At 51.3% G+C, this 24,523-nt stretch overlaps 1 protein-coding gene across 1 annotated transcript; it reads left to right on the plus strand.

The window, feature by feature from the left end:
- Positions 1-21,981: 21,981 nt before the first annotated feature.
- DNAJB8 (DnaJ heat shock protein family (Hsp40) member B8) lies at positions 21,982-22,657 on the plus strand. The gene is given in 2 exon segments (XM_032194458.1): positions 21,982-22,014; positions 22,016-22,657. Coding segments are annotated over 2 exon segments (675 nt in total).
- Positions 22,658-24,523: the final 1,866 nt, after the last annotated feature.

The raw sequence follows: 24,523 nt of genomic DNA on the forward strand, positions 1-24,523 counted from the left end.
TTACACTTGAGCTCTGCTCGGTTAGTGGCATGTTTGTTTAATTGTGGGCCCGGTTTGTTATTTTGCTTCCCATTAGGAAGCTGAAGAAAGAGGGGGAGGGTGTTTTCATTCTGGGGAGCGTTTCGCTGGGACAATGAGGTTTTTTTCCATGGCCTGGGTAGTCAGAACTAGCTGTACTGCTCCTCCGACAGGGCAGACGCCTCCGAGGCCCATTGTTCAACCTGATGCATTAAGGGCTCACACTTGTAATTTTGGCGCTGATCCCCTTCTCCCATTGTGTGAGCAGAATGGGCTGAAAAAGGAGAGTCTGTCCTCTTTATCTGGCTGCAAGGAAAGGAGGCAGCAGCTCCCCTGCCCGCCAAGGCTCTGGCTCTGCTCTGGCAGCTGGGAGGGATGGGGGGATGGCTTTGAAAGCGTCCCTGGTCACTCCCGGGAATGTCACCCAACTTCCACTTTGCTGGAGCTCCTTGGCCTCTCACCAGCTTCCCCAAATTCATCACTGAGTATTCTGGAAAAAATATGATTTATTTTTTTTTTTTTAATATAAAAAAGGGCATTGTTGAAAGAGTTTTTTAGACTGACAGCCTTGAGACTCAATGGCTTCTGCTCCTCCACAGACAGCAGTCAGAGCATGGAGAAACAAAATCCCATGCTGCCGTGACCTACCAGTGAGGGTAACCCGGATCACACCAAGGCAGTGCTGTCAGAGGGCTTCCAAGGCACAGACATCCCCTTCCTAGAGACTACTAACCCAATATGATGGTTTGGTTCTGTCCAAGCCTCCAGGAAGGCTTTGGGACTTGGAGAAATTGCTGGAAGATGCAGGTGTGCCCTGTTGCACTTGCCCTGTTTGAAGGCAGGGCAGAGGCTCAGCTTGCAGAGTCAGCACCGAGCACAGACCTATAAAACGGTCTGGCACGGGGGATGCTGAGATAGAGGCAGCATGTCCCGGCAGCACTTGGGACAAAGGAGTGTCAGGAACATGGATGGGTTGATAAGTGTGTGTACAGCACAGTTCTCATTCTCCAACACTGCTCAAAACTGGAGACCCTAAGCCTGACCACTGAACTCACAAGGAACATTTCAGATATCTGCCTAAAAACAAAATGAAAAACATTTCCTTAAAACTATGGATGGATTAAAAGAAATGAACCATTAAAAAAAAAAAAAAAAAAAAGAACCAAAAATCAGAAGCTTAAATATAAACTTAGGTTAGTAAACAGGCAATACAAACAAAGCCCTGACTCTACAAACATTTACATATGCAAGAATCCTGGGCACTCAGAGCTGGAGGGGAAGGATCGTGTGTCTGAACACACTCACGGAGACCAGCATCTTTTCCTTGCTGGAGCTGCACACAGGCTGAGCTGGTACAAATCTCCCCTCTGCAGGGCAGAAACATAGCCTTAGCTTTTGCTAGCCCATGCTCACTCAATTTTCTGTACAATGCAAGATGTAATTTGCTAACCCAGTCCGTGGGTGCTGTCCGCATGGATGTTTTAAGCCACGGAAGGCAAACTTATTTGGGATCTGGTACTAAAAATGATTTCACACAGCAGCTCCTGGCTGCTTGGGCACCAGCTTCGATCTCAGCTGGTGACATGAGGACTGACGGCACAGCAGCCCGTGGTCAGAGGTTTGACAGCACTGCAACTTAACTCGATTTTAAGGTCTGCATGGAGCGAATATTAAAGTGAGGTCTCCGTGCTGCAGGGCTGGCGGAGCTGGGAGGCTCGGTTACAGAACAACTGTCCATTAGCGCAGGAGGCAGTGCAGATGCTATCTGGCTGCGGTATTATCCCTCGCTGTTATAACTTCACTTTGGACAGTTAAGATCTTGATGACATTATGAGCGGGGCTAGGGGCAAGCTGTGGCCACAGCCGGATTAATAGCGCGCAGGGCCTGAGTCGGGACGCGCTGGTTCGTTTGCTCGCCAGCAGAGCTGATTTTTTTTACAGCTTTTCTCCCAGACTTTCCCATTCCTCCCTAGATCTGCACCAGAGTGACATGTTTGCAAACCAACGCCCCGAAACGAGGTGGATTTAAGCAGAATGGCCAAAGCCAAAGCACCACCAAAGCCAAGGCACTGCCGAGCCACATCCCGGCCTGGTGGGATGGCAGCCGAGGGGCGGGCGGTGTTTGCTTAAGCTGGGGCTGGTCTCACGTTTTCACAGTGATATGATAATTGCGTTTAGATAGCCCTGTCTCTCTCTGCTGGGCTTTTCACAGGGCTCTCCTGGCCCCCAGCAGGGCTCATTTAAAAGCGGCCCCGCTCTCAATGACACGCCACAGTGTTTTCAAAAAGAAACAACCAGCAGCGGCTCTCTGGAAAAATAACAAAGGGACCCAATTACAAGCAAATGTGTTGAAGGGTCCCAGGGCCGTCTGTGGGCAAATTAGGGCCAATTAAAGGTCAAAATGATTTAAGGTATAAGGACAAGAGAGGGAAGAGAAACAATTGGTCAGATTCCTGCACAGAATAAGTGTCTGCTGCTGGGTTTGAATAGGTCTTAATGCCCAAACGATGGAGAAACTTCAGAGCTGGGACTGTGCGTGATGTTTAGAGCGGGCGGTTCATGCTTTCTGTTTCATTTGTGGCTGGGAAAGTGCTCAGGGTGCTCAGAGCCAGCAGCCTGCCCGTATTTACAGAGGGCACCTCGGAGGAGCCCTGGCACATGGCAGCCACACGGCCCCGTGGCAGCAGGGAGGGGACACGTTTTTGTGTCACCCACAAGCGGCCCTGTGGGACATTCTGGGGACACACGCTGCCGAGCCTTTACACACGCCTTGCTGCAAAGGTGGCTCGAAGCATGGGAACGGCCATAACCCTGAGGTTGGGAGGCGGAGGGGAAATGCTCGACCACATCATTTTTTTTTTTTTTTTTTGCACTGTTAGAAGACTCTTTGGGCTGATGGTTTGGAAAATGTTTAAAAAGTCACACTTGGTTGAGGTGCACAGCCCTGGTGGGTGAAAACACCTTTCCCCTGCTGCACAGGCAACCAGACATCCAGAGAGGCATCACTCTGCCTGGGGGGAGCACAGTCCCCCACACCGAAACCTCAGCCCCCGTGCCCTCCTGGCCAAGACCACCTTCACCCACCTGTGGCAGCTGAAAGCTGGTCCAGAAATAGCCCAGCACGTGCGTCTGCAGAGCAGGCTGGGGATTTCACATGGAGTTTCCTTCCAAGATCAGTCCTTCCACCCGCAGCCAGCACAAACGCCCCAGCAATGCTGCAATGAAAACAGCATGATAAATACTTTCACCAGAGCTATTTAAAACCAGAGAACATGCTCGTCCTGCTGCTTTCTGTTGGATTTCAAATGAAGATTATGGAGGAGATGGCTTTCTCATTGTCATTTTTATCCAGAGACAAAGAAGCCTGGAGAAGGTCTGAACTTCTGACGGCTCCCCCCATCTCCCCCTGCTTCACCATGGGTGGTTTAACAGTCGGTGCTGGAGAGCCATGCTGATGCTCAGAGAGCAAAAAGGCAAAGCAAGGGGCTCAGTGCCTGGCGTGGAGGGGAAGCAGGACCATGGCACACTGGGGTGGGCACTGTGGGGTTTGGGTGAACAAACACATGCTGGTAGACCCAGGTCTTATGTCAGGATCATCCTCCCACCACTGTCACATTTTAGTAATGGGCATAAATTTAAAGAAACAAAGCACTTTTTTTCCCCCCTTTTCACACAAAGAACAGAGGGGCCATTTGAAAAAAAAAAAAAAAAAAACCAGAACAAACCAAAACAAAAACAAACAAACAAACAAAAAAAGTCACCTGGATTTTGATTTCATACATCCCTGGGTGAAGAAATGCTGAAATTTAGAAGGGAGGCTCTTGGCAAAAGAAGTCCTGATATAATGTACCGAGTAGCCCACGCTGCCTTTTTTTTTTTTTTTTTTTTTTCTTTTTAAAGAAGGCAGATAAAACCATCCAGGACAAAATGGCACCACCAATGCTTTTAGCCAGTTATTCATCATCCCGTGACATCTTCAGCACTGCCTACCTGAACTGTTTGGAGACAGCTGATTATTGGCGACACATTTCCTTGCAGACTCGCTTTAAAGAAGAAGAAGAAGAAAAAAAAAGGCAGTTTAAACCCATCTTACAAATGGCATCCAGCCCTGTCCCATCTCATCCTGCCCCCTTCCTACCATCTCCAGCTGGAAAAAGAGACCATAAAGCAGTTTTGTGCAGTCACATGTAAATCCCCTGTCTCTGTTAAGGCGAGAGATTAGCCTGTTAACAAAGTTACCTTGTCACCTACCCTGCTTAATCCTTGCATTTCAAAGTGTAATTTTATTGAGCGCCTCGGAGCTGAAATCTGGTGTATGTTATTTATTTATTTATGCACTTTAGTCGTTCCCTACTTTTCCTCCCTCCCCTTCTTTCCTTAATTCACCTGGAGCTCAAAAGACTTTTTTTCCCCTAACCTTGTTGAAAGCAGTGGCTTTCGGAGAGGTGGCGCCTCTGCCGTTTTTATTAATTCTAACGTATTTATTTAACCCTTCGGGGGCTGAGGCAGTGCAAGGGCCCCATGCCCCCACCCTGTGCTTGGCCAAGACGACAGTCAGCCGGTCTCCGCCGAGTGCCGCGCGGCCGGGGTGCAGCGGGGTATCCCGGCCATAAATCTGTCAATACAAAGAGAACAGCACACACGCAAAAAATGCGGCTAAAACCAAGAAATGCAGCATAATTACAGGTTCATTACTGCAAACAAAAGCATCCCCCGAGCCCACCCCTTTGGCAGGGATGGGAGCAATTCCAAGAGGCTCATTATGTAGTTACCTGGGCAGGGTCAGAGCCTCCTGCATAGCGCCATGGCCCCGCTCCCTGCACAGCCCTGGGGATGCACCCACTGCAGCACCCCTCTTTCCACCTGGTGTCATTTTGGGCTCATTTTAAGCATATTCAGCCATGGTTGGGTTGACGGCCAAAGAGACTGAAGGCTTTGTGGTTATGCGCTGAGGGGGCACAGCACAGAATGGGGAGGTGGGGCACGGGCAGGGGTCTGCAGCCCCACTGCCATGCCCTGCTCTGTGCCACCTTCCCTCTCCAAAGTCTCCTGCAAGGCTGGATGTCAGCTGCCCAAGGCCTGCGGCCCCTGCAGCACATCCAGGAAATCCCTCTCTGCTTGCAAACAGCTTGCACCCTACACGGTGCAGAAAAAAAAAAATAATCACAACTTCCCAACTCATCTTGAATTTTTCAGAAATTGAGGGAGCTCAGAAACACACCAAACCTTGGGCCAGCAGCTGAGACTTTTGCCCAGGATATCTCCAGCTCTGTGTGAGCCCTGTACCCAGCGGATGCACGGGCAGCCGAGGGATGCAGCCGGTGCTTTTTGGCTGTTTCCAGCCCAAGGCTCCCTTTCTTGCTGGGCTGGGAAGCAGTGTGAAGTCCCCTTCGACACCACATGCCCCTTCCAGAGCCACAGCTTCCCTCTCCGGCAGCCGAAGAATTGAGGAACTCCAACCGGCACCGCCGAATATTCAGGGAACCTGACAGCCTCCTTCCCCTCCGCCTGCAGCGGCGGTGAGCGCCGCCAGCGCGCCCACACCAAGCCTGCCTCCATCTATAACCCAAACGTCAAAACATTTCCTCTTGCAGCCCCATTCGGCTCATGGTAGCCCCTATCCCAGGTCCGAGCCGCGCTGCTTTTGGGGTCTGCCTTGCCGAGCCATTACTGTCACCGCCCCACTGTGCACAGATAAGAATAGGCTGCTTCTTCTGACTCATTTAGCTAAAACAATGGAGCCACCAGAGGCCAAATTAATCCCTGGTGACTTCAGCAGAGTTGCACCAGGCTAAATTTGGTCCCAAGCGTACAATTAGCACGGAGGAGAGCTCAGTGTCATGACAGTCTCTTGGCTCTTCCTGCGGGCTCCCTTAGCCAGGCTCGCCCTCTGTGCCAGGCAGCTGGGTGCTCCCTCTCGGCCGCCCTGCACTCACGCCTTGCCATTTCTGGGCACTGGGAAGGGCACCCTGCGAGGGGGAAGGCAGCCCATCACCAGCAGCTTTCGCCTAGGGAAGGGCAGAGCCCCCTTCCTGTGGAGCTGGTCCTCCCCGCTCTGGATTTTGCAAGGAAATGAGCCTCATCCCCTGCTGTCCACAGGCATCCCTGCGATGCTGTCATAAATTTGGGCATCCTCCCCAGCTCCTGCCTTCAGCTGGCTTGAGGCTGGTCCTGGTCTCCTGGCTGGTCCCCTTGAGAGCCACGCAACGTGCCTCTGAGCTCAGCCCTCACCAGCCTCTCTTTGGTAGTTTTGTGGCAACGTGATTCCCTCCAGTTATACAGCTAAACCACTGAACCATGCTTTTTTGGCATGTTTGTATTTTAAATGCTGAGAAAATGGGTCAGAAATCATATGGGGATTGCCTTTGGTGACTCCCAGCTGACCGAGGACCAGGAGGCATCACCCAGCTGCTCCTGCAGCCACTCAGCAGTGCCATGCACAAAAAATAGAAGGGGCAAAAATAAATTAAAAAAAAAAAAAAAGTCTTAAAAAAAAAACAAAAAAAAAAACAAAAAAAACTAACCAGACCTTTTCAAAACTCCAGAAACACTTCCTCAAACACGTGGTTTTGCATCAGGCGCGAGCAGAGCCTGGATGGTAGGGCTGCTCCTGCTGCCGCTCCGCAGGCGGGTCCTGCCGACAAGGACTGGGGCTTGTGTTGAGAAAACTCCTGCTAACCTCAGAGAGCGTGTGTGTGTGTGTGTCCAAAGAAGAAGAAGAAAAAAAAAAGGCAACGAAAAAGCCTCAAATAATTAAAAAAAAAAGGGGAACAAAGATCAGAGTGTGGGACTTGGGAAGGTCTGGGCTCACTGCCTCTCTCCCGTGTCCCCCTGCCCCCTCCAGCCCCACAACCCGGAGCCATTTCAAACATCCAGCCTTCTCATTCCTTTGACAATTCTTCAAAGGCTCCAGGACTCAAGGAAGCTTCCTGTTTCATCACAAAACCTCGCTTTCTTTTCCTCTGCCAAGCTATTAAAACTGCACTGATGAAGCAGCGTTTGCTGCGTGGCCGACGACCCTGCCTCGTGCGTGACACCAAAGTTACGTTGCTCAAGGTGTTTTAGTTCCTACAGCCGCCTCCTGACCCCCAAATTTACTGCACAACAACGCCTTGTTCTGTTAAGCCTGACAATGTCTTGTTAAGCTCGGCACTAGAAAAATATATTTCCTCTCTCCCAAGCACACGGTGGTTGCCTTACCGTTGCGTGGGGCTGCGTGTGTTATTTTGTTATTGCACGGTTGCTGGTGACAACTGATCTGCACGCCCCGCTTTGTTATTGTAGGGTTGCTTTAAAATCCTAGGCTCCTGGTATTAGTTCCATTTATTTATTTTAGGAAAAGGTAGTTTTAAGGCTTGAAAAATAAATAAATTCAAAGACATACCAAGACACAGTGAGGAGACAGCACGGAGAGGAAATCCTGCCGAGCGCGAGCCTTGCCCGTGATCTGCCCATGGCGTGGTCACGTCCGTGTGCGGCTGGCTCTGGGTGCTCAGCATTTTGGCAGTGCCCGTCTGTGTCTCTGTGAAAACGGCACAGCATTAAGAGTTTTCAAAGGCTTAAGTTACTGTAAAAATCTTCACCAGGCACAGGGTTGAAAAGTTCAGATGAAGGAAGAGGTGGAAGGAAGAGAAGGGGGGAAAGGGGAGAAGTGCTGGCAAGGCTGGTGAGGGCTTTCAGCATCATCCCAAGCCAGGCTGCTGGTGGATGACCAGGTGGAGAAAAAGACCATATGCCACAAATGCCCACCCCAGCTCACTACAATACATCCCCCAAAGCTCCCCAGGTTCACGCAATGCCAGGCCAGAAGTAGAGTGCAGTGCCCAGCACAACCGAGGGCAGAACATGGCGGCAGGCACACAGCCCCCATCCTCACCAGGCCCCAGCATCACATCTGGGGCTTGTTTTCCTCATTCATCAAGGAAAAGGGGAAAAAGCTGAGCTTGAGTGATACTGGGAAGGAGTAGAAACACATGATGATGCACCATGCCTAGCAGATCATCCCCAGCTCTGTTGTGAAAGGGGAGACTGAAAAGACAATGAAATTAAGGCGAGAGACTCCTGTCAAGCTAAATAATTAGGTCTCAGGGTACATAATTGATGTGCTCTTGATGCGGACTCCGAATCATTTACAAGGAGGTGCCTCACCTGGCAAGGCTCTGGTGTTGTGACAGCAGGGGATGAGCATCTTCAGTGGCCGGGCAAAGTGAGCAGCATGCAGGGGCACAAGCTTCCCACCATCATCTCTAACACATCACTGTTTTTTTTTTTTTTTTTTTTTTTTTCCTCCTTGGCATCAGAAGTCCCTGGCCAGCATCGCTTGGGAACAGCTCTCCCCACAGCTACTGTGATCTATGCCCCTAATCCAAGGAGATGGAGCAATCAATACCCAAACGAACTGCTGGACAAAACAAGGCCACAGGGACTGAGCTGAGCCATGCAGATGCTCTCCGGGGCTTCACTGCCTGGGCTGAGGCAGACGAAGCCAACCCTGCAGCTGACTGCACCATCCCATAAGAAAGACATCAATCTCGAGGGCTTTTTCCTCTGTCAGTCATTCGCAATGCTCTTTCCTGCCCCATCAGTTGCAGAGCACCAACATCCCTATTTTGCTTTTTGTTCTTTTCTTTACGTTTTTTTTTTTTTCCTCTTTCCTTGCTCTTTTCATGCCACATCATCACAAAAAACTGGCTTTGCCCTTCTCCTCCCTTCCTACAACCTTTGCCCACAACCTCGGAGCACCACAAATCTCCCGGGCACACTGAGCATCAAGCGGGAGCTCAGCCCTGGCTGCCTGCTGTCACACAGAGCTGGCTCCATGCTGAAACCTCTCGCTGTCCCTCCAGGCTGCCCCCCACTCCCCGTGTTGTGGCAGTCGGCTTGAGGGGCTGAGCGTGTCAGCACGGCCACCCCGAGCCCCCGCCGGCTCCCCTCCGCCCCGGGCATGCGCCGTCTGCCCGACACTGCCTACAAACTCTATTAGCTTTGTAATTAAAAACAGCTGTAATCTGATCAGGTGGAGATCACGGTTACAAAATGAAGGAAGCCATTAGCAGGAAATGTTGTGGTTCAGGCAGACATCAAATCAGTTTAAAGAGATTGGATTTCATTGTTTTTATACAGTTACTCCATTACTATAATGCACTGGGTCCATTTAAGCGGCTGGCTCGGAGGAGTGCTCATAAGGCAGTAGTGACATCTATGTGAAATGAACGGCATAAACGGCAAACTCTGAAGAGATAGCAGTGAATTTACACCCCTTGCTCTGCGCTGAATATTAATGCACCGGAGTGGGGCTTGCAGGGCTGTCCTGGTTTTCCCTCCTTGCTTCCCAAGCCCCCTGCAGCGCTGCCAGCCCCCCTGCAGGGCAGGGAGAGCCCCCCTGGGGCAGGTCGGCTCCAAGGACCACCTTTCCTCGCCCCTCTACCGCAAGCAAACCACGGGTCCGGTTTCTCAGCAGCGAGGTGGAGTGAGAACCGAAACCGCAGCAGCCACATCGCTTCGCTTCCTCCTGGTAAACACCAGCCGGTCAACAAGACAAAACCTGGAGCACCTCGGTTCTCACAAGGGGATGTTGCCCTTTTCCTCTGTTTCCCCTCCCTGATAAATGAATCACAAAACCTAACAAACAAACAAAAAACATAAGGGGGGAAACAACCTGTGCTGGGAAGCATCAGTCTGTGGCCCAGCACTCGCAGAGTGGTGCAGGATGCAGCCCAAAAGCCTTGCCATCAGGAGGGGCTGTTTGCAAAAGCTGCTGGCTCCTGCTTTACCTCAGTGCCCACCACACAACCCCAGTACCTATAGAAAACCCACACGGAAAGGCACGTGGGCCCCAGCTGTCTCTGGTCACTTTTACAGGAAGGGGTAGGTGGAGGGGTTACAGCGTTATGGGGTTTGCACAACAAGCCCATCCCCATGCTCTGGTGTCAGCTGGGCCATCGGTACCCTCAGCTTTCTTGTGCCAAAAAAGCCCCCATGGTACAAGGTGGGCTCATCCAGCCGCCCCTTTCCTGTGGGAAAGGCCTGCAGGGAGGGCTCAGGATGCAGCTTAGAGACAAGGAGGGCGTTGGGGAAATGCAAATGGGATGAGAGCTGCCAGGAGAAGGGAGCTGTGCCCCTGCCCTGGCCCTGCCTCAGCATTAGGAGGCCTCTCCAGGCAATGCAGAGCACACACGCTGCTCTCCCCTCCCCAATCTGCTCATCACAGGAGGAGATAAGACAGGGCCTGCAGACAAACGCCCACACAGATCCCAGCGTGCGGAGCTCCCCCTCCAGCCAGAGCCCCCCTGGTTGTGGCTGAGCCCCCCAGGCTCACAGAGGGCTCCGGCATCGCCCTGCTCATCCCATCCTTCCCTCCTCGCCCCCCTCACTTCTCACACCGAACTGTATCAAATGCATCAAAGCCCAAGTGAATTACGTTCCCCTTGACCCGCTGGCAGCAAGTTCAGCCACAGGACATTAAAAGAGCAGAGGCTGAGGTTTCACAGCCTGCGATGGCAGAGACAGAAGTGCAGGCCTCATCGCTGCCTCGCTTTTGCTTTCAGAAGCGATGTTTTCAGCCAAATTCAGGGGCGGGCAGGGCCGAGGTGTGGGGCTCAGCCCAGATGGGGTTGGAGGCTGGTTGTGAGGTGTGTAAGTGATTTCTGAGCAGCCCCCACAGCTACACCCCAGCATTATGGTACACGTGCTATCCAGCCAACTCCATGCAGTTTGGGGTTTGATTGCAGCCTCTGCCTAGGCTGTGGGGTGAGACAGAGCTGCCAAGGCCCTGCAGTCATGGGATGCTCTAGGGCACATCGTGGGCCCCAGCTGAACAAGGCCACCAGTGCTCCCAGTTTGTGCCAGCTGTCCCTGCTGCTGGGATGCAGAGGGTGCTCAGCATCAGCGTGCGCCTCAGCACCCCATGCTCAGGGACCCATATCTAGAAAGGGAACAAGAGTGGAGAAATTGCCCTTAGCATCTCTGCTCCTTACAAGGGCCCCAAAGAGGATGATGAACACAAAATGATGGTAACACCCTGTCGTCTTCGCAGGAACGGTGGCACGCAGGGACCGACTGCCATCACATCCTGGCTGTCCCCGCCACGGCTCTGGATGCTGCATGTTGTGGAGTACCCTGCTCCAAAATCGCTGCCATGGCCATGCCAATCCCTGAAGCAGCAGCATCAAATTTGGAGCCTGTGAAGCCACCGACAGCAAAATAAATATTCGGGAATATTTTTAGCATGCTCTTGTTCAGAGAGAATTTCTTTGTGTCCTTCTGAGGAGCTCGCCGGATCTTTCATCGGTTTGTTTTTCTCATTAGCCGGCATAAGCTTTGTTCTTATTTAATAAAGATTAGGATCTGCTGCCTCCAGCCCTCTCTTTTTGCTCCTCCATCAGGCCCGTGGGGGCTCAGGCTGCAGCGATGTGTTTGATGTTGGCCGCGGAAGTTGAAATGCGGGACAGAAGCTGGGGTTTGCTTCCCCCAAAAACCCCTGTCCCATGGCCCCTTGAGGGGACAAGGGGGGGGACAGGGCACAGAGATGGGAAAGCACTGCCTGGGTCCGGAGGTTTCCACGTCCAGCTGGCTGGGTGCTTTGCAGAGGTTTAGTCTGGGCCACTAAGAGCACGGGTGGAAAATGGGATGGCCGATGCAGCGAGCTAGCCCATGTGCAAGCCTAATAAAACAGGAGATGTGCTACAGCTGGGGGAATTGCTTCTTCCAGCACTGGAGGTCAGGGAGATACAACGGAGCTCTTATCCCTTTATATATCATCAGATTTTCCTTGCGAGCCCAGAAAATAAAATAACTGCCTTCCTTTCTGGAGCTGAGTCATTCCTTGGAAAGAAATGGGTTTAAAATGACAGCAGCGGTGAACCAGAAGGGGTTTGGTGAACACCCGGAAGGAGGTCGTGGCATCTTCTGAGCTCTGAAAGACTGATCCCAGCTGATTGCTGCCGTGTGCTGTTCGGGTTGGACCAATACTGCATCCCATGGGGATGGAGGCTGATGCTGGGACAAGAACGGCAAGGGACCAAGGGGGCCGAGTCGTGCCCATGGTGGAGGCTGTGTTCCAGAGGCCCCATGTCACAGCTGAAGCTCCCATGTGTCACTTTTCCAGATATTTTCTCCTCTGCTGACTGCAGAGGGTCACTGCTGTGTGCCTTGGTTTAGCCATCCCCACAGGGAGAAAATTATATTTACCTCTTAAGAAACCAACTGTGGTTAGTTGCTTGTGGTAACGTAGACAAGGTCCATGCAGAACCAGCACTATTATCATCGCTATTTGTTAACACACTTCTACTTTCTTATAGATTTCTTTTCTTTTTTTTTTTTTTCTTTTTTTTTTTTTTCTTTTTTTTTTTTTTCTTTAAGAAATATCTCTAAGCCCTGTAGCAAGAGGTCTCCCATTTCGAGCAGAGGAGCATATTTTGCATGCGCGCGCCTTCGAAGGGGATGCATAACTCCCGGCCAACAACACTTATCACAGTGCCTCGCACGGGGAGATAAGGGCGAAGGCACGCAGGGCTGCGGGGCAGGAGCTGTTTGCCGAGAGGGGCCAGGAAGGAATCCAGCCCCCACCCTGCCGCAGCCTTACCTGCGCCCAGGTGCGCGCCAGCCGCAGCGCCGATCCCCTCGGTGCCGTGCTGCCGCACGCCGATGGGTGCCAAACCTCGAAGCTCGCTCTGGCATATTTGGGAGGGGAGGAGGAACAGCAGGAAAAGCAGATTTTATGAATACTTTTTTTTTTTTCTTCTTCTTTAGCAGTTGCAGTTGTAAAGGAACTCGTCCTCACCATGTTTGTGTCACTTGTGTTTGCTGCCTGGGGTGATGTGAGAGCGCAAGTTTTCCTGGCATGACTGCTCTTGGAAAATCAGCCTCAAATCCATATATGATAGTATTCATGGAAACCACAACCCTAATTTACATGCACCGATTTCCCTGCCAGAAACTGCGCTCCCATCCAACCCAGGGATAGAAACACTGCCCTGTGACTTTCCTTCCCAATCACGACCAACCCATGCACTTCAAAACTCAAATATTTTCCAGGGAATGTTTGCAACCCGCAGTTTAAAAAAAGAAAACCTTCCCCACACTCATGCGGTGGCTCAGTATCATGGCTGCATTCAAGGAAGTTTCCTTATAGGTATTTCCCAAGCCAAACCACTTTCCTCTCACAGAAAAAAAAAAAAAAACAGCCGAAAACGCCTTGAGAACCAACCACTTCAGATACAGAATTTCTTAAATATACCTCATTCAAAATTTCTTCCCTGTGTTCTCGAGTGCTTTACACCATGTTATGGAGACGTACTTGCAGATCACCAGCGCACAGGAAAGGACCTGGGCTCTTTGGACACCCGTCCTCCCTTGCCCAACGCCAGGGAGAGATGCTTCCAGCCGCTGCTGTGCTCAGTGTAATAGAACAAAGGTTGGGGAGGTGGAGGGAGAGCCCTGGACAAAGATAAAAATCTATTTCTGATGCCTATAAAAACCAAACCCAAATTCCCAGTTGCTTCAACGTGAGCAGTGGACGTGGGGTAATGGAGAATAGAGTTATTTATTAATAGAAGGGCATTTCAATAGAGATCTGAGGAGGTGATATGGGCCAAATGGAGGCTTTTACAGAAATAATGCTCGGGAGGTTCTACCCGGTTTGCCCAGGTGTCTCAGCACTGTGTCCTGGGGATGGTTGCCTCCCATTCCAGAAGGGGTCTTTCTGGGGTGCTGCATGCTTGCAGAGCCCTTCCACCACTTGACCCACCTCCCCCAGACCCAGAAATGGAGACAGAAGAATGAGCATGGACAGAAGGTGTTTGTCTGGGGATCCTGCCCTTGCTGTTTTTTGGGGAAATGGTGTGGTGCTGTTACAGAGCCTCACACCGTGCCCCCATCCCAGGGCAGCCACAGCCCCACTGGCTCCATTCCCCAGCCTGGTTTTGTGCCTCCAAGGCCAGGAGCCTCCAAAACCGCATTGGACCTGCTCCGATTCCAACCACTGTCTCCCACAAAACACAAAATTCACCTCCTGAAATTCCTCACCGGCTCCTCTTTAAGCAACACCTCTCCCCTCGCTTGGCAAGGCAACGGCACCAAAATTCCCACCCGCCTCTCCCTCGCAGCCCCTTCTGGAGGGGGCTCATGACCCACGCAAATAAAAAAATAAAAAAATACCCCAAAGGCCGATCTCCCCTCCTGCACCGGCAGGCAACAACAATTCACGGGGGGTCTTTGGGGAGCGGGGACGGAGGGAGGGAGGAGCGCGGTGCTGCGTGGCTGCATGTGGCAATCAAGCTTTCCCACCGCCGCCTGCCCCTGGGGAGCATCCCCGCTCCTGTTTGCAGAAGCGGCGTCTCTCCCTCCACCTCACTAATCCCCCTTCCCTGTGCTCCCACCCCTCGGGAGCCCTGGGAAAGCGGCGCCGGTCCCCGCTGCCCCATCTCCCCTCTGCAAAACCGAGCGGGGAGGGAGGAGAAGGGGAAACGTGCGCTCCCTTAATTGATTTTGGTGAAACAGGCAGGCAGCCGCGGCACCGTCAAATTAATTAGTTCCAGAGCTATTTGCAGTTATGAGCCACGTTAAGATTAGTGGTCATTGCATTTCGGTGCTGGGAAGTGGAGGTAGGAAGAAGGTATTTAAAATGCTTTTTTTTTTTTTTTTTTTTTTTTTTTTTTTTTTTTTTTCTCTTGGAGCCTTCCTTAAAAACACAGGAGAAAACGAAAGAGAGGAGGCCCCTGGCTACCAGTGCTGTGTCCCCCATGTGCTGCAGCCCAGGTCCAGCCCAATTCATGGGGTGAAATGACCATTTTGGCCCATTCTGCATCATCTGCCCCACGTTTAACCAGGCGGGTGCTCAGAGAGGCCAGGCCTCCATCACCCTGCTGTTGTCTCCACCATAGAGCAGGGACAATGCCAGCTCCCACGCCCCCCAGGTGGGTGACACCTGCGTCCCCCCTTGTCCTCCGTGACGAGGAGGCAGGGGGAGAGGCTCTGAGAGCCTCATGTGGGCTCGGGGGCTGCAATCCCAATGGGACAGGAACGCCTGCTGCAACCTGATAACGCTGCAGCATCCGAGGGGCGCCTGTTGTCTCGGGAGACACCACCACACGCAGAGGCTTACATCTGGGTGCCGATAAGCGTGCCTGTTTGTGCATAAACACAGCACCACACGCAGCCACATACCTCTGCATTCCTCCTCCCCCTTGTTCCTTCATCTCCGTTTCATCTGTTCTTGCCTGTTACGTGTTCTCTCTCCTCCTCTCATTCGGAACCCAGGTCCGTGAAAGGGCAGTCGTTGTGGGTCACACGAACCAGGACCACGGTGCTGAGGAGTGGCAAATGTTTTGGGTAAATTTGCAAAGCTTTCAAGGGTCTGGGTGGAGGGAAGCAGGAGGAGGTCTCAGACCCAAACACTGCCAGGTGGACTTCAGCCAGGGTAGGAGTGTAGTTTTTACAGTGATTAAGAGTAAGTTAAAAAACATAACCTCCCCCTTCCCAGTTGCTTATAAGATAAGAGAGGGTCTGCAAGATGAACACACACCAGCAGTACTCCAAAACCGAGTGCAAGGCACCAACTCACACGTGCCACCACAGTCAGGGTCTGGTTGTGCAAGGATGGGGACCACGAGGTCTACGGCAATCACGTGCTGAGCTCGTCCCCTCACACTTACTGAGTGCCGGCTGCTTGATCTGCTTGACTGGGGATAAGGGCATCCCATGGCATCTTCAGGTGTGCCCCCAGGATTTGCTTATCTGTTCTTGCTCACAAGCTCTGCTCCAGCAGGACAGCAGGTCAGCACAGGGTGCTGCATCCCCACCTCAGCTCCGGGTAGGGCTTGCAGCCCAAAAGCACGCTCTGGAACAATCCTAGAAGCACGACAGTTTCTAACTCTCCGTCGTTCTTGGAAAAGCAGGGAGAAGACATCATGCCAAAGGTGTTTACACCTAAACAAGTTATTCAAGGAAATCTGTACTGGACAAACTCGGTGACAACCATGACCCAGCTGTAGGAACCTCATCACAGCTCACCCCAGAAACAGCCTGGCATGTTCACTGCTCCTCCCCAGAGCTCTCTTCAGCCCTCTGCTCACAGGGGCCACCCAGCTCTATGCAGAAAGCTGGTGGAAGGACCTGTGGATTAGTAGAAACCTTCATCTTTCCCACTCTGGCAGCTCAAACAGGCAATGCTGCTTCAACAGACTCCATGCACGAGACCATTTCACACTGCCCACTCAGGAGAACATGGGTGAGACCATGGAGCTACCTTGCAAGCAGTAGGCAAGGACACTTGGGTCCCAGGTAAACGCAAATAGGTCTCTAGAGAGAGGTGACCACCCCTCCTCCAGGGGGATGTGACATCCTCTTCAAGACCTCTGCTTGCTCCCTGACTGCAGACGGGGCAAATGCTGCTCCAGCACGGCCACTGGTGCCTGAAGCAGCAGGTAGGCAGCAAAACCCCAGTGCGCACAGAGAAGATAGGCAGTGTGAAGGAGTGTTCACAAGCACACGTGCCTGGGAGCCAGGCCAGGGCAGAAGGGCTCTTCAGAGAACATGGGTTTGGGCACCGGGAGCAAGGAACTTGTGAGCCCAAGGCAGCGTGTCTGCACTGCTCTCGAGCTCTCTGGAATGGGGCTGTATACTGAATTTATGAGCTCTTAAGTCATCACATTTACAATTTATATTCTCCAGTCTTTTAATCTCGGCAATAAACTTGGACTAAACCTTTGCTGAGACAGTGTGGAAATTTCACTGTTCCCCACAGCCTGTCTAAGAGGAGCCCATAGGCAGAGCCAGAACCAGAACTTGTCGCCTGACAGCTTCATTGTAGGCTCTCCTCCTGTTCCCCACTCCCAGTAAAGCCACTGGTAACCAACTGGTCCCCTACCTGCCACCTTGATTGCCTAGGCACCCTTCCTGGACACAGTTATAAGACATCAACAAATATCAAGGGGCAAACACTTGCAACGATCCCCTATGATCTCCGCTATCTTGTAGAGGAGGGGGCTGCTTTCCTTAATGATGGGCACCAGCTCTACATGCACATCACCATTTAAATCTTGCACCACTTGGGACCCCCCCACCTCCTGCAAACCAGCCCCAGGGATGCATTTTTACCCACCTAGAGTTGCTTTACTCCAGAGGACTAGACCAGAAGAACCATCTCCAGAAGGTTTCCTGCTGGAGCAGTGTCTCAGCAGGAACCGATCTCCAAAGTGGGCACCTCCTTGCACACCGAGACCTAAAACTGAGATGGAATTGGCACCGATAAAACTACTAAGGGAGGCAGGCCCTCCCTGCTTGGACGAACCCCACGCTTTCAGAAGAGGGTGGCATCATTTCTGCAGAATGCTCGAGTGGCCTCAAATAACACACTGAACTGTCAGGCACAAGCCCAAGCGATGGCGTGAGCCAGCACTGAAATAATGAGAAGCTGATCTACAGCTTTTCCCCTCTGGTTTATTAAATGAATGCTCCGCATACCACTTCCCACTGACTGGAGACAGAGCGAAAATCCCAGGACAGTAACTCATCATCCTTTCTTCCCCTGAGAAGACTCAAGGCTGTGGCTATGTATGGATGTTGCGAAGTGATAAAGTCACTGCGGCTTCACGAGTTACCACGCACCGGCTGAGCCGCGCTGCCCGGCCACGCGCGCGCTCCCTGCTCCCTGCAGCTGGGTGGTAAAAACATGTTCGCTCACGATGGGGCTGGAGCAGGTACCCCGGCGGCAGGCTCCTGATAAGCATGCTGCTTATCTGTGCCTCGTTAAGCCCCAGGACTCAACGGCTCGCGATGCAATCCTTGGCCCAGAGGACCCACCTCTTTTTGAGCTGTAGACCTCAGCCCTGGAACTGGCAAGGGGAACCGGCTCCGGGAAGGCGGTCAATGTTGCACGAATTCCTGAGTGTGGAATGGAGAGGAAGGGAGGTTCGGGACCGTGCCAAAGAGCAGGAATAGCAGAGGGACCAGCCAACCCTACCGCTGAGTGCAACCTCAGCGGAGCCACGCCTGGGTGAGAATATTGTAGATGACACATGGAGATGACCCAGGCAATGAAACTGAAGTGCTCTGAATTCTGCTGGGATCGGAGTCCGTGGAGACAAGTTACATCACTGCTCGTGCTTTCCAAGACTGGAGTAAGGTCTTGCCCTGGGCATGATGTAACATCAAAAACATGCCAGGCCCCTTGACTCCAATAAGTAGGATCAGGCCTTCCCTTTGGATTCTTATCTCAAAAAATGGCAGTTTTGGGGAGGTTCCTGCCCTTAACCACCACCCAGAATCTGTGTCCTCTTGCCCAAACCTTGTTTTAGCCTCAAGGCTCAGAAAAGCTGGATCCAGACCCAGTTCTCTCAGTCCTCCTTCAGCTGTCTTCCAGCCCCCAAGAATCTCTCCCAGGCAGTGCTCCCCAGACCCATCCCAAGTCCCGTCCTGCCGCCAGCCTCCGCACTGAGGACACGCTGGCCCTCCCTCCAGCCTGCAGAGGCAGGAATCCACACCATTTAATCTTTTTCTGCCCAACACCCACAGCTGCAAACCCAGCAAACAACCTCCCCAAATTAAACACCAGGCACCTACCCCCTTCTTTCCTCCGGTGCACCCAGATGCTCTTGGGGTGACAGAATTTCAGTCCTGATCTTCTTCCTGAAGACGAGCAGGTCCGTCCGTCCCCCCACCAGGTCAGGCTCACGTGCCCATCCTGGCCAGACTTTGGGAGCAGGCAGGGGGTGAGCGGAGCTGCCCTGGGGGCAGGCAGCCGATGACAGCCTGACTGGCGGGGCAAAGTGTGACCTGTGTTTGTTTGGATAGCCAAAGGACTTGGAACAAATGTCTCTGGCTCATGTTTTAGATAAAAGAAACCCAGGCTTGTCATGGGATCAATAGGGCTGGTAAGAAAATACTCAGGGAGACTTCCCTTCGTCCCCAGTCCCTTTTAAAATAGGAGAAACTATAACAACAACAGCAACAACAACAATAGAATAAAATGCCCACATCTCAGAGATGCTCACTCTTTTCTGGACCAGGACATTTTAGGGTGTCAGGAGCAAGATCAGTGATGGGGGCCACAAACGTGGGGTCACCAGCGGTCCAGGTACCAAAATCTCAGGGCTTTTCATCCCTTGGTGCCCATTGTTCTGTTCCCCATCCCCACCTGCTCACCACCCCTGCCCTCGCAGCCTGACGCCAGCCCGACGCCTGGCTGGGAGGGACGAGGGGGACTTGGTGGTGCCTGGAGCATGGGGGGACAGGGACCACCACATCCGCATCCATCTGGCATACTGAAGCAGCGACCGGAGGAAAAGGAAGGAGGGGGTGGGTAGAAGAGAAAATCCCAAAGATCCTCGGATAATAAGCACCATTAAGGTTAGTCTGTCTCATGATTGTTTCTTATTAAAAAGAGACTGTACTTTATCTGTGCAGGATATGCTGTTTGGATGAGGGAATTAGCAGAGTGACTGCCTCCATATCATCTAATTAGCAAAAATGTTGATAAGCAGATACAATCACATATGATTAGGATCCTTTTAAAAAGCCACTCCATTAATTAAATAGACAGAAAGGCCGCCTCCAGCCCTCGCGTGCCACTGATTAGAATACAAATATTTACACTAATCTCACCTCCATCAGCCATGGGACACTTTTGAGTATTTTTAGTGACATCAGATTACTATTGATTTTCATCCCCAATGTCAGACCATTTTGTTAGTATCTGAAAGTGCTGCCTTCAGTTTCGGATGCTTTAAATCATGTTAAGGGTTTATCTTAATGACGCTGCTGATAACCACTGTTCAGGTCACTCGTACTTTCTCTTCAAAGAACACAGTCTAGGCTGGTTTTTATTGTTTGTACTTGAGATTTAAGATACGAAAAACATTTCTCATTTCAAAGCCTTGGTTTCTAGGGATGGGGCTGCCAGGCTAGTTTGGGTCTAGTTACTTAAGTGTGCACGTCTCTCTCATTTCCCTTTCTCCCCATTTCTCCTCAACCCTTTCTCTCTTCCTCGCAAACTCTTTTGGCTCACAGCAGTGGCCCCTGTCGAATGGCTGCTAACGTCTGACGCCTGCTGCAGGCAGCAGACAGACAGGCAGCGAGAGTCCCCCGCCCTGGGATGACAGGAGAAAAACCATTCCCCATGTTTCAGATGGGTAGGACGCGCTAAATCCAAGACAGATAATCCAGTGCGCCAGCCAGTCTGAGATGGACACTCATCATCAAAAGCAGCTCGGGGAGGAGATGCTTTGCAAGGAGTCAGCCCAAGACAGAGTCGCCTCCTCCCTTCTGTGCACAGCCCCACTCCCTGCAGCAGATAACTGGCCTGGGACCCTCCAACAGGCCTCTCTCACCTGCCTCTCATGTCCCATTTTCCCTTCTGGGTAGCAGACAACAGGAACAGCAATTGCTCTCGAAATGTCTGCCAAGCATCTGCAAACAGACCGTGGTGACACTGGCTAGGAGCTGCTGCACATTTTGGTGGCAAGCTCAAATCGCCCTCAAGTCCCATAGACGGTCATAAAAAAGTCCACCAGACAAAATGAATGAGCCCCTTGGTGAAGATTGCAAGCAAAGCAGCCAACTTGTACACCGCACACATGGTCTTTCACATGGGCAGCTCTCAACTCTTTCCCCAAGTGCTGGATGATGGAAGCGAGGGCAGTGATCTGCAACACATGCTGCCACCAGTAGGTGTTTATGACAGGGTTACAGACAGCCGAGTTCTTGTTACTGGCACCTCCTTGGAGACCTCCTTCCTGCAACGACTCCCTGTGCAGATCTGTTATTTCCCACAGGAATGGAAAATGCAGGGAACAGAAACAGATGCAGGATAGCCAAACACTTGATCGGCAAAGCCCAACTCCTCAGGCTGAACCTGTCTGCACTGAGCTCATGGGGCATCCCTGTGTACGTGCATGCACCCTGGGTCAATACCCAAAAAGCACATAGAAAAGAGGCTGAGGCTGTCAAAGATCTTCATCCTTGGCATTTATTTTGGTACTAACAGGGAAGTTAAGCTCTTCACGAAGCATTAGGCTTGGCTATAAATTCAGAAGAGACCTTAATGGCAATCTAATCAGGATTTTAGGTAAAAGGTCCACTCTGGGTTTAAAAATGGCCACATGAGGAATGTTTCAGTGATTTACTACCTTCACGCTGAAGGACGTGCAACATTTTTGGAGTTAGAATTTGCTAGTGCCACCTTCCAGCTTCCTTCCCTGAGAGTCTGAAGATCCCTGTACCACTGAAGGTCTGTTCCCATTCATGTTCTCAGAGGCTACGATGAAGCTGGTGTTGAACTTCCTCTTAATACCGAGAAACATTCCCTGAATATATCACTCCAGAGCATGTTTTCCAAATCCTTAATTACATTTTATGGATCTTCCCTGAGCCTTGTCCAACTTATCAACACTCTTCCCCAATTGCGGGAATCCAAAATGCAAACAGCTTTCCTATGGCTGCTGCCATAGGAAACACCGTATGGATATAAGATGACCTGACTGCATAACGCTTCCCTGGATGGCACACGAAAGCACAGCGTGTGTCTGAGAATCCCACCTTTGGGCAGATACAGGCAGAAACCAAGCTGATGAGGCCACACATCACAGCTGCCATACCACACTCCCATGGGGCGACTACAACATGTGTACGACATCTGCTTGAAAATGCAAGGCTGGTGACAACCCATTCCACCCTAGAATGAAGTCAGATCAGCCGAGCAGTGGTTGGCTGAGCCCCCTCTGAGGTCATAATCCCATGACTTGGGAACAACAGGCTTCAAAAAAAGGCTATTTTTACAGGGCTTGCCTCCTGTAACAGCACAGGACGGAGCGGAGCAAGGGGTGATCTGAGTGCCCACCTGTCCCCGAGGCACACAGTGGCAGCGGGTGTCCAGTTGTGTCTGGAAGCTGGACACCCCCAGGCTTCAAATCCTTGGTGGGAGAGAGGCACCAGGCGACTTCCAAACAGCCTCACCTCACTTCTGAGATGGTGGACTACTACAAAGTCCTTGGACTGCAAAAAAAACGCCTCCCAGGATGACATTAGGAAATCCTACCGCAGGCTGGCACTACAATGGCATCCTGATAAGAATCCCAGCAACAAGGAGGAAGCTGAAAAGAAATTCAAAGCTGTCGCTGAGGCATACGAGGTTTTGTCTGACCCTCAGAAACGGTCGCTCTATGACAGGTCTGTTAAGGAGAGCATTTCCCACAGAGCAAGAAGTCCCTCAATGGGTCATAACAGCTTTTTTGACACCACTTATGTATTCCAAGACCCCAATGAGATCTTTAGGGATTTCTTTGGAGGGATGGATCCCTTTGTGCATGCTTTCTGGGACCCATTTGACAACCTCAGGAATGGTGATGAAAACAAGCACGGTCCAAGTGGAAGAGGAAGCTGCTCCAGTTTGTTTTCTGACTTCGTGCAGTCTTTCATGCCATTTAATCCATTCAGCCCTAGTGAGCAGCCCACCTTCTCCTTTGCTGAGGACATGGCTGAGCCACACAGTTTCAGATCAGTCTTGACCACTACTGAAGGGATCAACGGCAAGAAGGTCACCACCCGGAAAATCATCGAGAACGGGCAGGAGACAATAGAAGTGGAAGAAGATGGCCATTTGAGGTCTGTGACGATAAATGGAAGAGAACACCTGAAATTATAACGTCCCCCAGCACATGCATCAACTGCAAGCTGTGGGACATGCCCTCATTGCTCAGCGGATGGGATCTACTATGAGCAGTATTAATAAATGCTGAGTTCATGACACAACCGGTGCCAGCTTCTCAATGGCCTGGAACAAATACTTGACAGGTAAAGATAAGAAGTTATGCTAAACTAAGGAGGGGGGCTGTACTGACCCGGTGTAAGGCGATACACACTGCTTGTTCACTAAGTAGGTACAGTAAATACAAACAAAAGAACCTTGCTGGTTTGCCAAATAGACCAAGTTAGCTAGTAGAGCAAGAAGAGATGGGCTGGTTGGTGAACAGGTAAGGGAGCTCTGTTACAGTCTACAGGCTCTCTTCCCACCCCTTTAAGTGGACCCTTCTGCCAAAGTTGAACTCTGCTGGCTAGAAGAATAAAGACTCTTGTCTGACCCTCATGCACAGCCCTGAGGCTGAGTGAAGGCTGTCCTGCCTTTGGGCACTGGCACACAAGGGCCGTACTCATTGGCAACAGATTTTGTATACAGGCAAGGAAATGGGGAGGCTCAGTGGGTCAGGCAGAGCCCAGAAGAGAGGGACTGCCACAGGAAAAATAAAACAAAGGAAGACTTCAGTGAGGAAGGGAAGGAAGAAAATGTTGTTCCTTAACGACCATAAAAGAAAATGATGTGTTTCTTGAGAACACCCTGCAAACTATGACTGGAGACCCCTGTGTAGCTCAGAGGCAGAAAGCGAGCAAGGAGAAGGTGAATTTGGGTCTTGGACTGGGACAACCTATGGTCCCTTTCTGCTTGGAGTTGTTCAGACAAAGCCAGCTAAATTCAAACCATGAGCAAACAGATTCCAGGGGGCTCAATTTAGCTCCCTCTTTGTGCAAAGCTGGATGCGGGGAGTTAGATGGTACTTTACCATCCTCATTGTCTTGCTCACAGCTGCAAGAGCCAGCTCACAATGCATTTCTTGCACAGCCTGGCAGCATGCTGCTTTCATCCTCCACTGAGCTGAGGAACGCGCTCCCCACGTTTCCGCCCTCCCCTGTGCTGACATGAACCACTGAGCCTTGTTTCTTGCTTGGCCACATCACCTTAGGCGTTTAAAATCCTACACGCCTCTCATTTTTGGTCCCACGCTACGTCCCCTTGAGTTTCCCAGCTTGTCCTGCCCACTGATGTCTCCCTGGAGAGCAGAACTAGCTTTCAGGGACATTTTCACTGTAATCCAGATTGCAATTGCTGCCTGTGTTTGGGCAGGTCTTTGCATCTGTTTCCTCTGCTGTAAAATGGGAATAACAGACTCCCGTGCTTTGAAGGGGACTGTGAGGTAGGGATATTCATAAAGGACTCCCAACACTAAGTTAAATTTGCCAGAATACTTAATCGAAACCTTTTACCTTTGAAAAGAAAAACATAGCATAAATTGCCTTCCTTAGCAAACTGATGCCATGTTCAGCTGAGAAAAACAGAACAAAACTGCATTTGTTATATCAAGGACTGTTAAGTCCCTGTGAGACCCTCTCCCATGAGAAAAGGGCACAGCACTGGGAGGCAAGGAGAAGCCTGAGGACACTGTGGGTTCACAGAGGGAAGCCAGCAGTGATGGGAGCAGGGACAGCCAGCGGGGTGATCCATGTCTGCTCCTCCATGGTCTGAGAGCTGTAAGGAGCCCTGCAGGCACTGGGACCCCGGGGTTCACAAAGAATTTCTGCATTTGGTGCAGGCAGATGATGATTTTGGTCAGAGCAAACAAGTAAACACTTCTACCAACATTCTCTATGTGGACACTATGTTCGTGTGTGGTGGCCATTTGAATTTACCTTACATTACTTTGGAGGAAGTTCAAGGATTAAAAAAAATGCACATTTT

This window comes from Aythya fuligula, chromosome 10, assembly GCF_009819795.1.
Source record: "Aythya fuligula isolate bAytFul2 chromosome 10, bAytFul2.pri, whole genome shotgun sequence".
In the NCBI taxonomy this organism is placed as follows: domain Eukaryota; kingdom Metazoa; phylum Chordata; class Aves; order Anseriformes; family Anatidae; genus Aythya; species Aythya fuligula.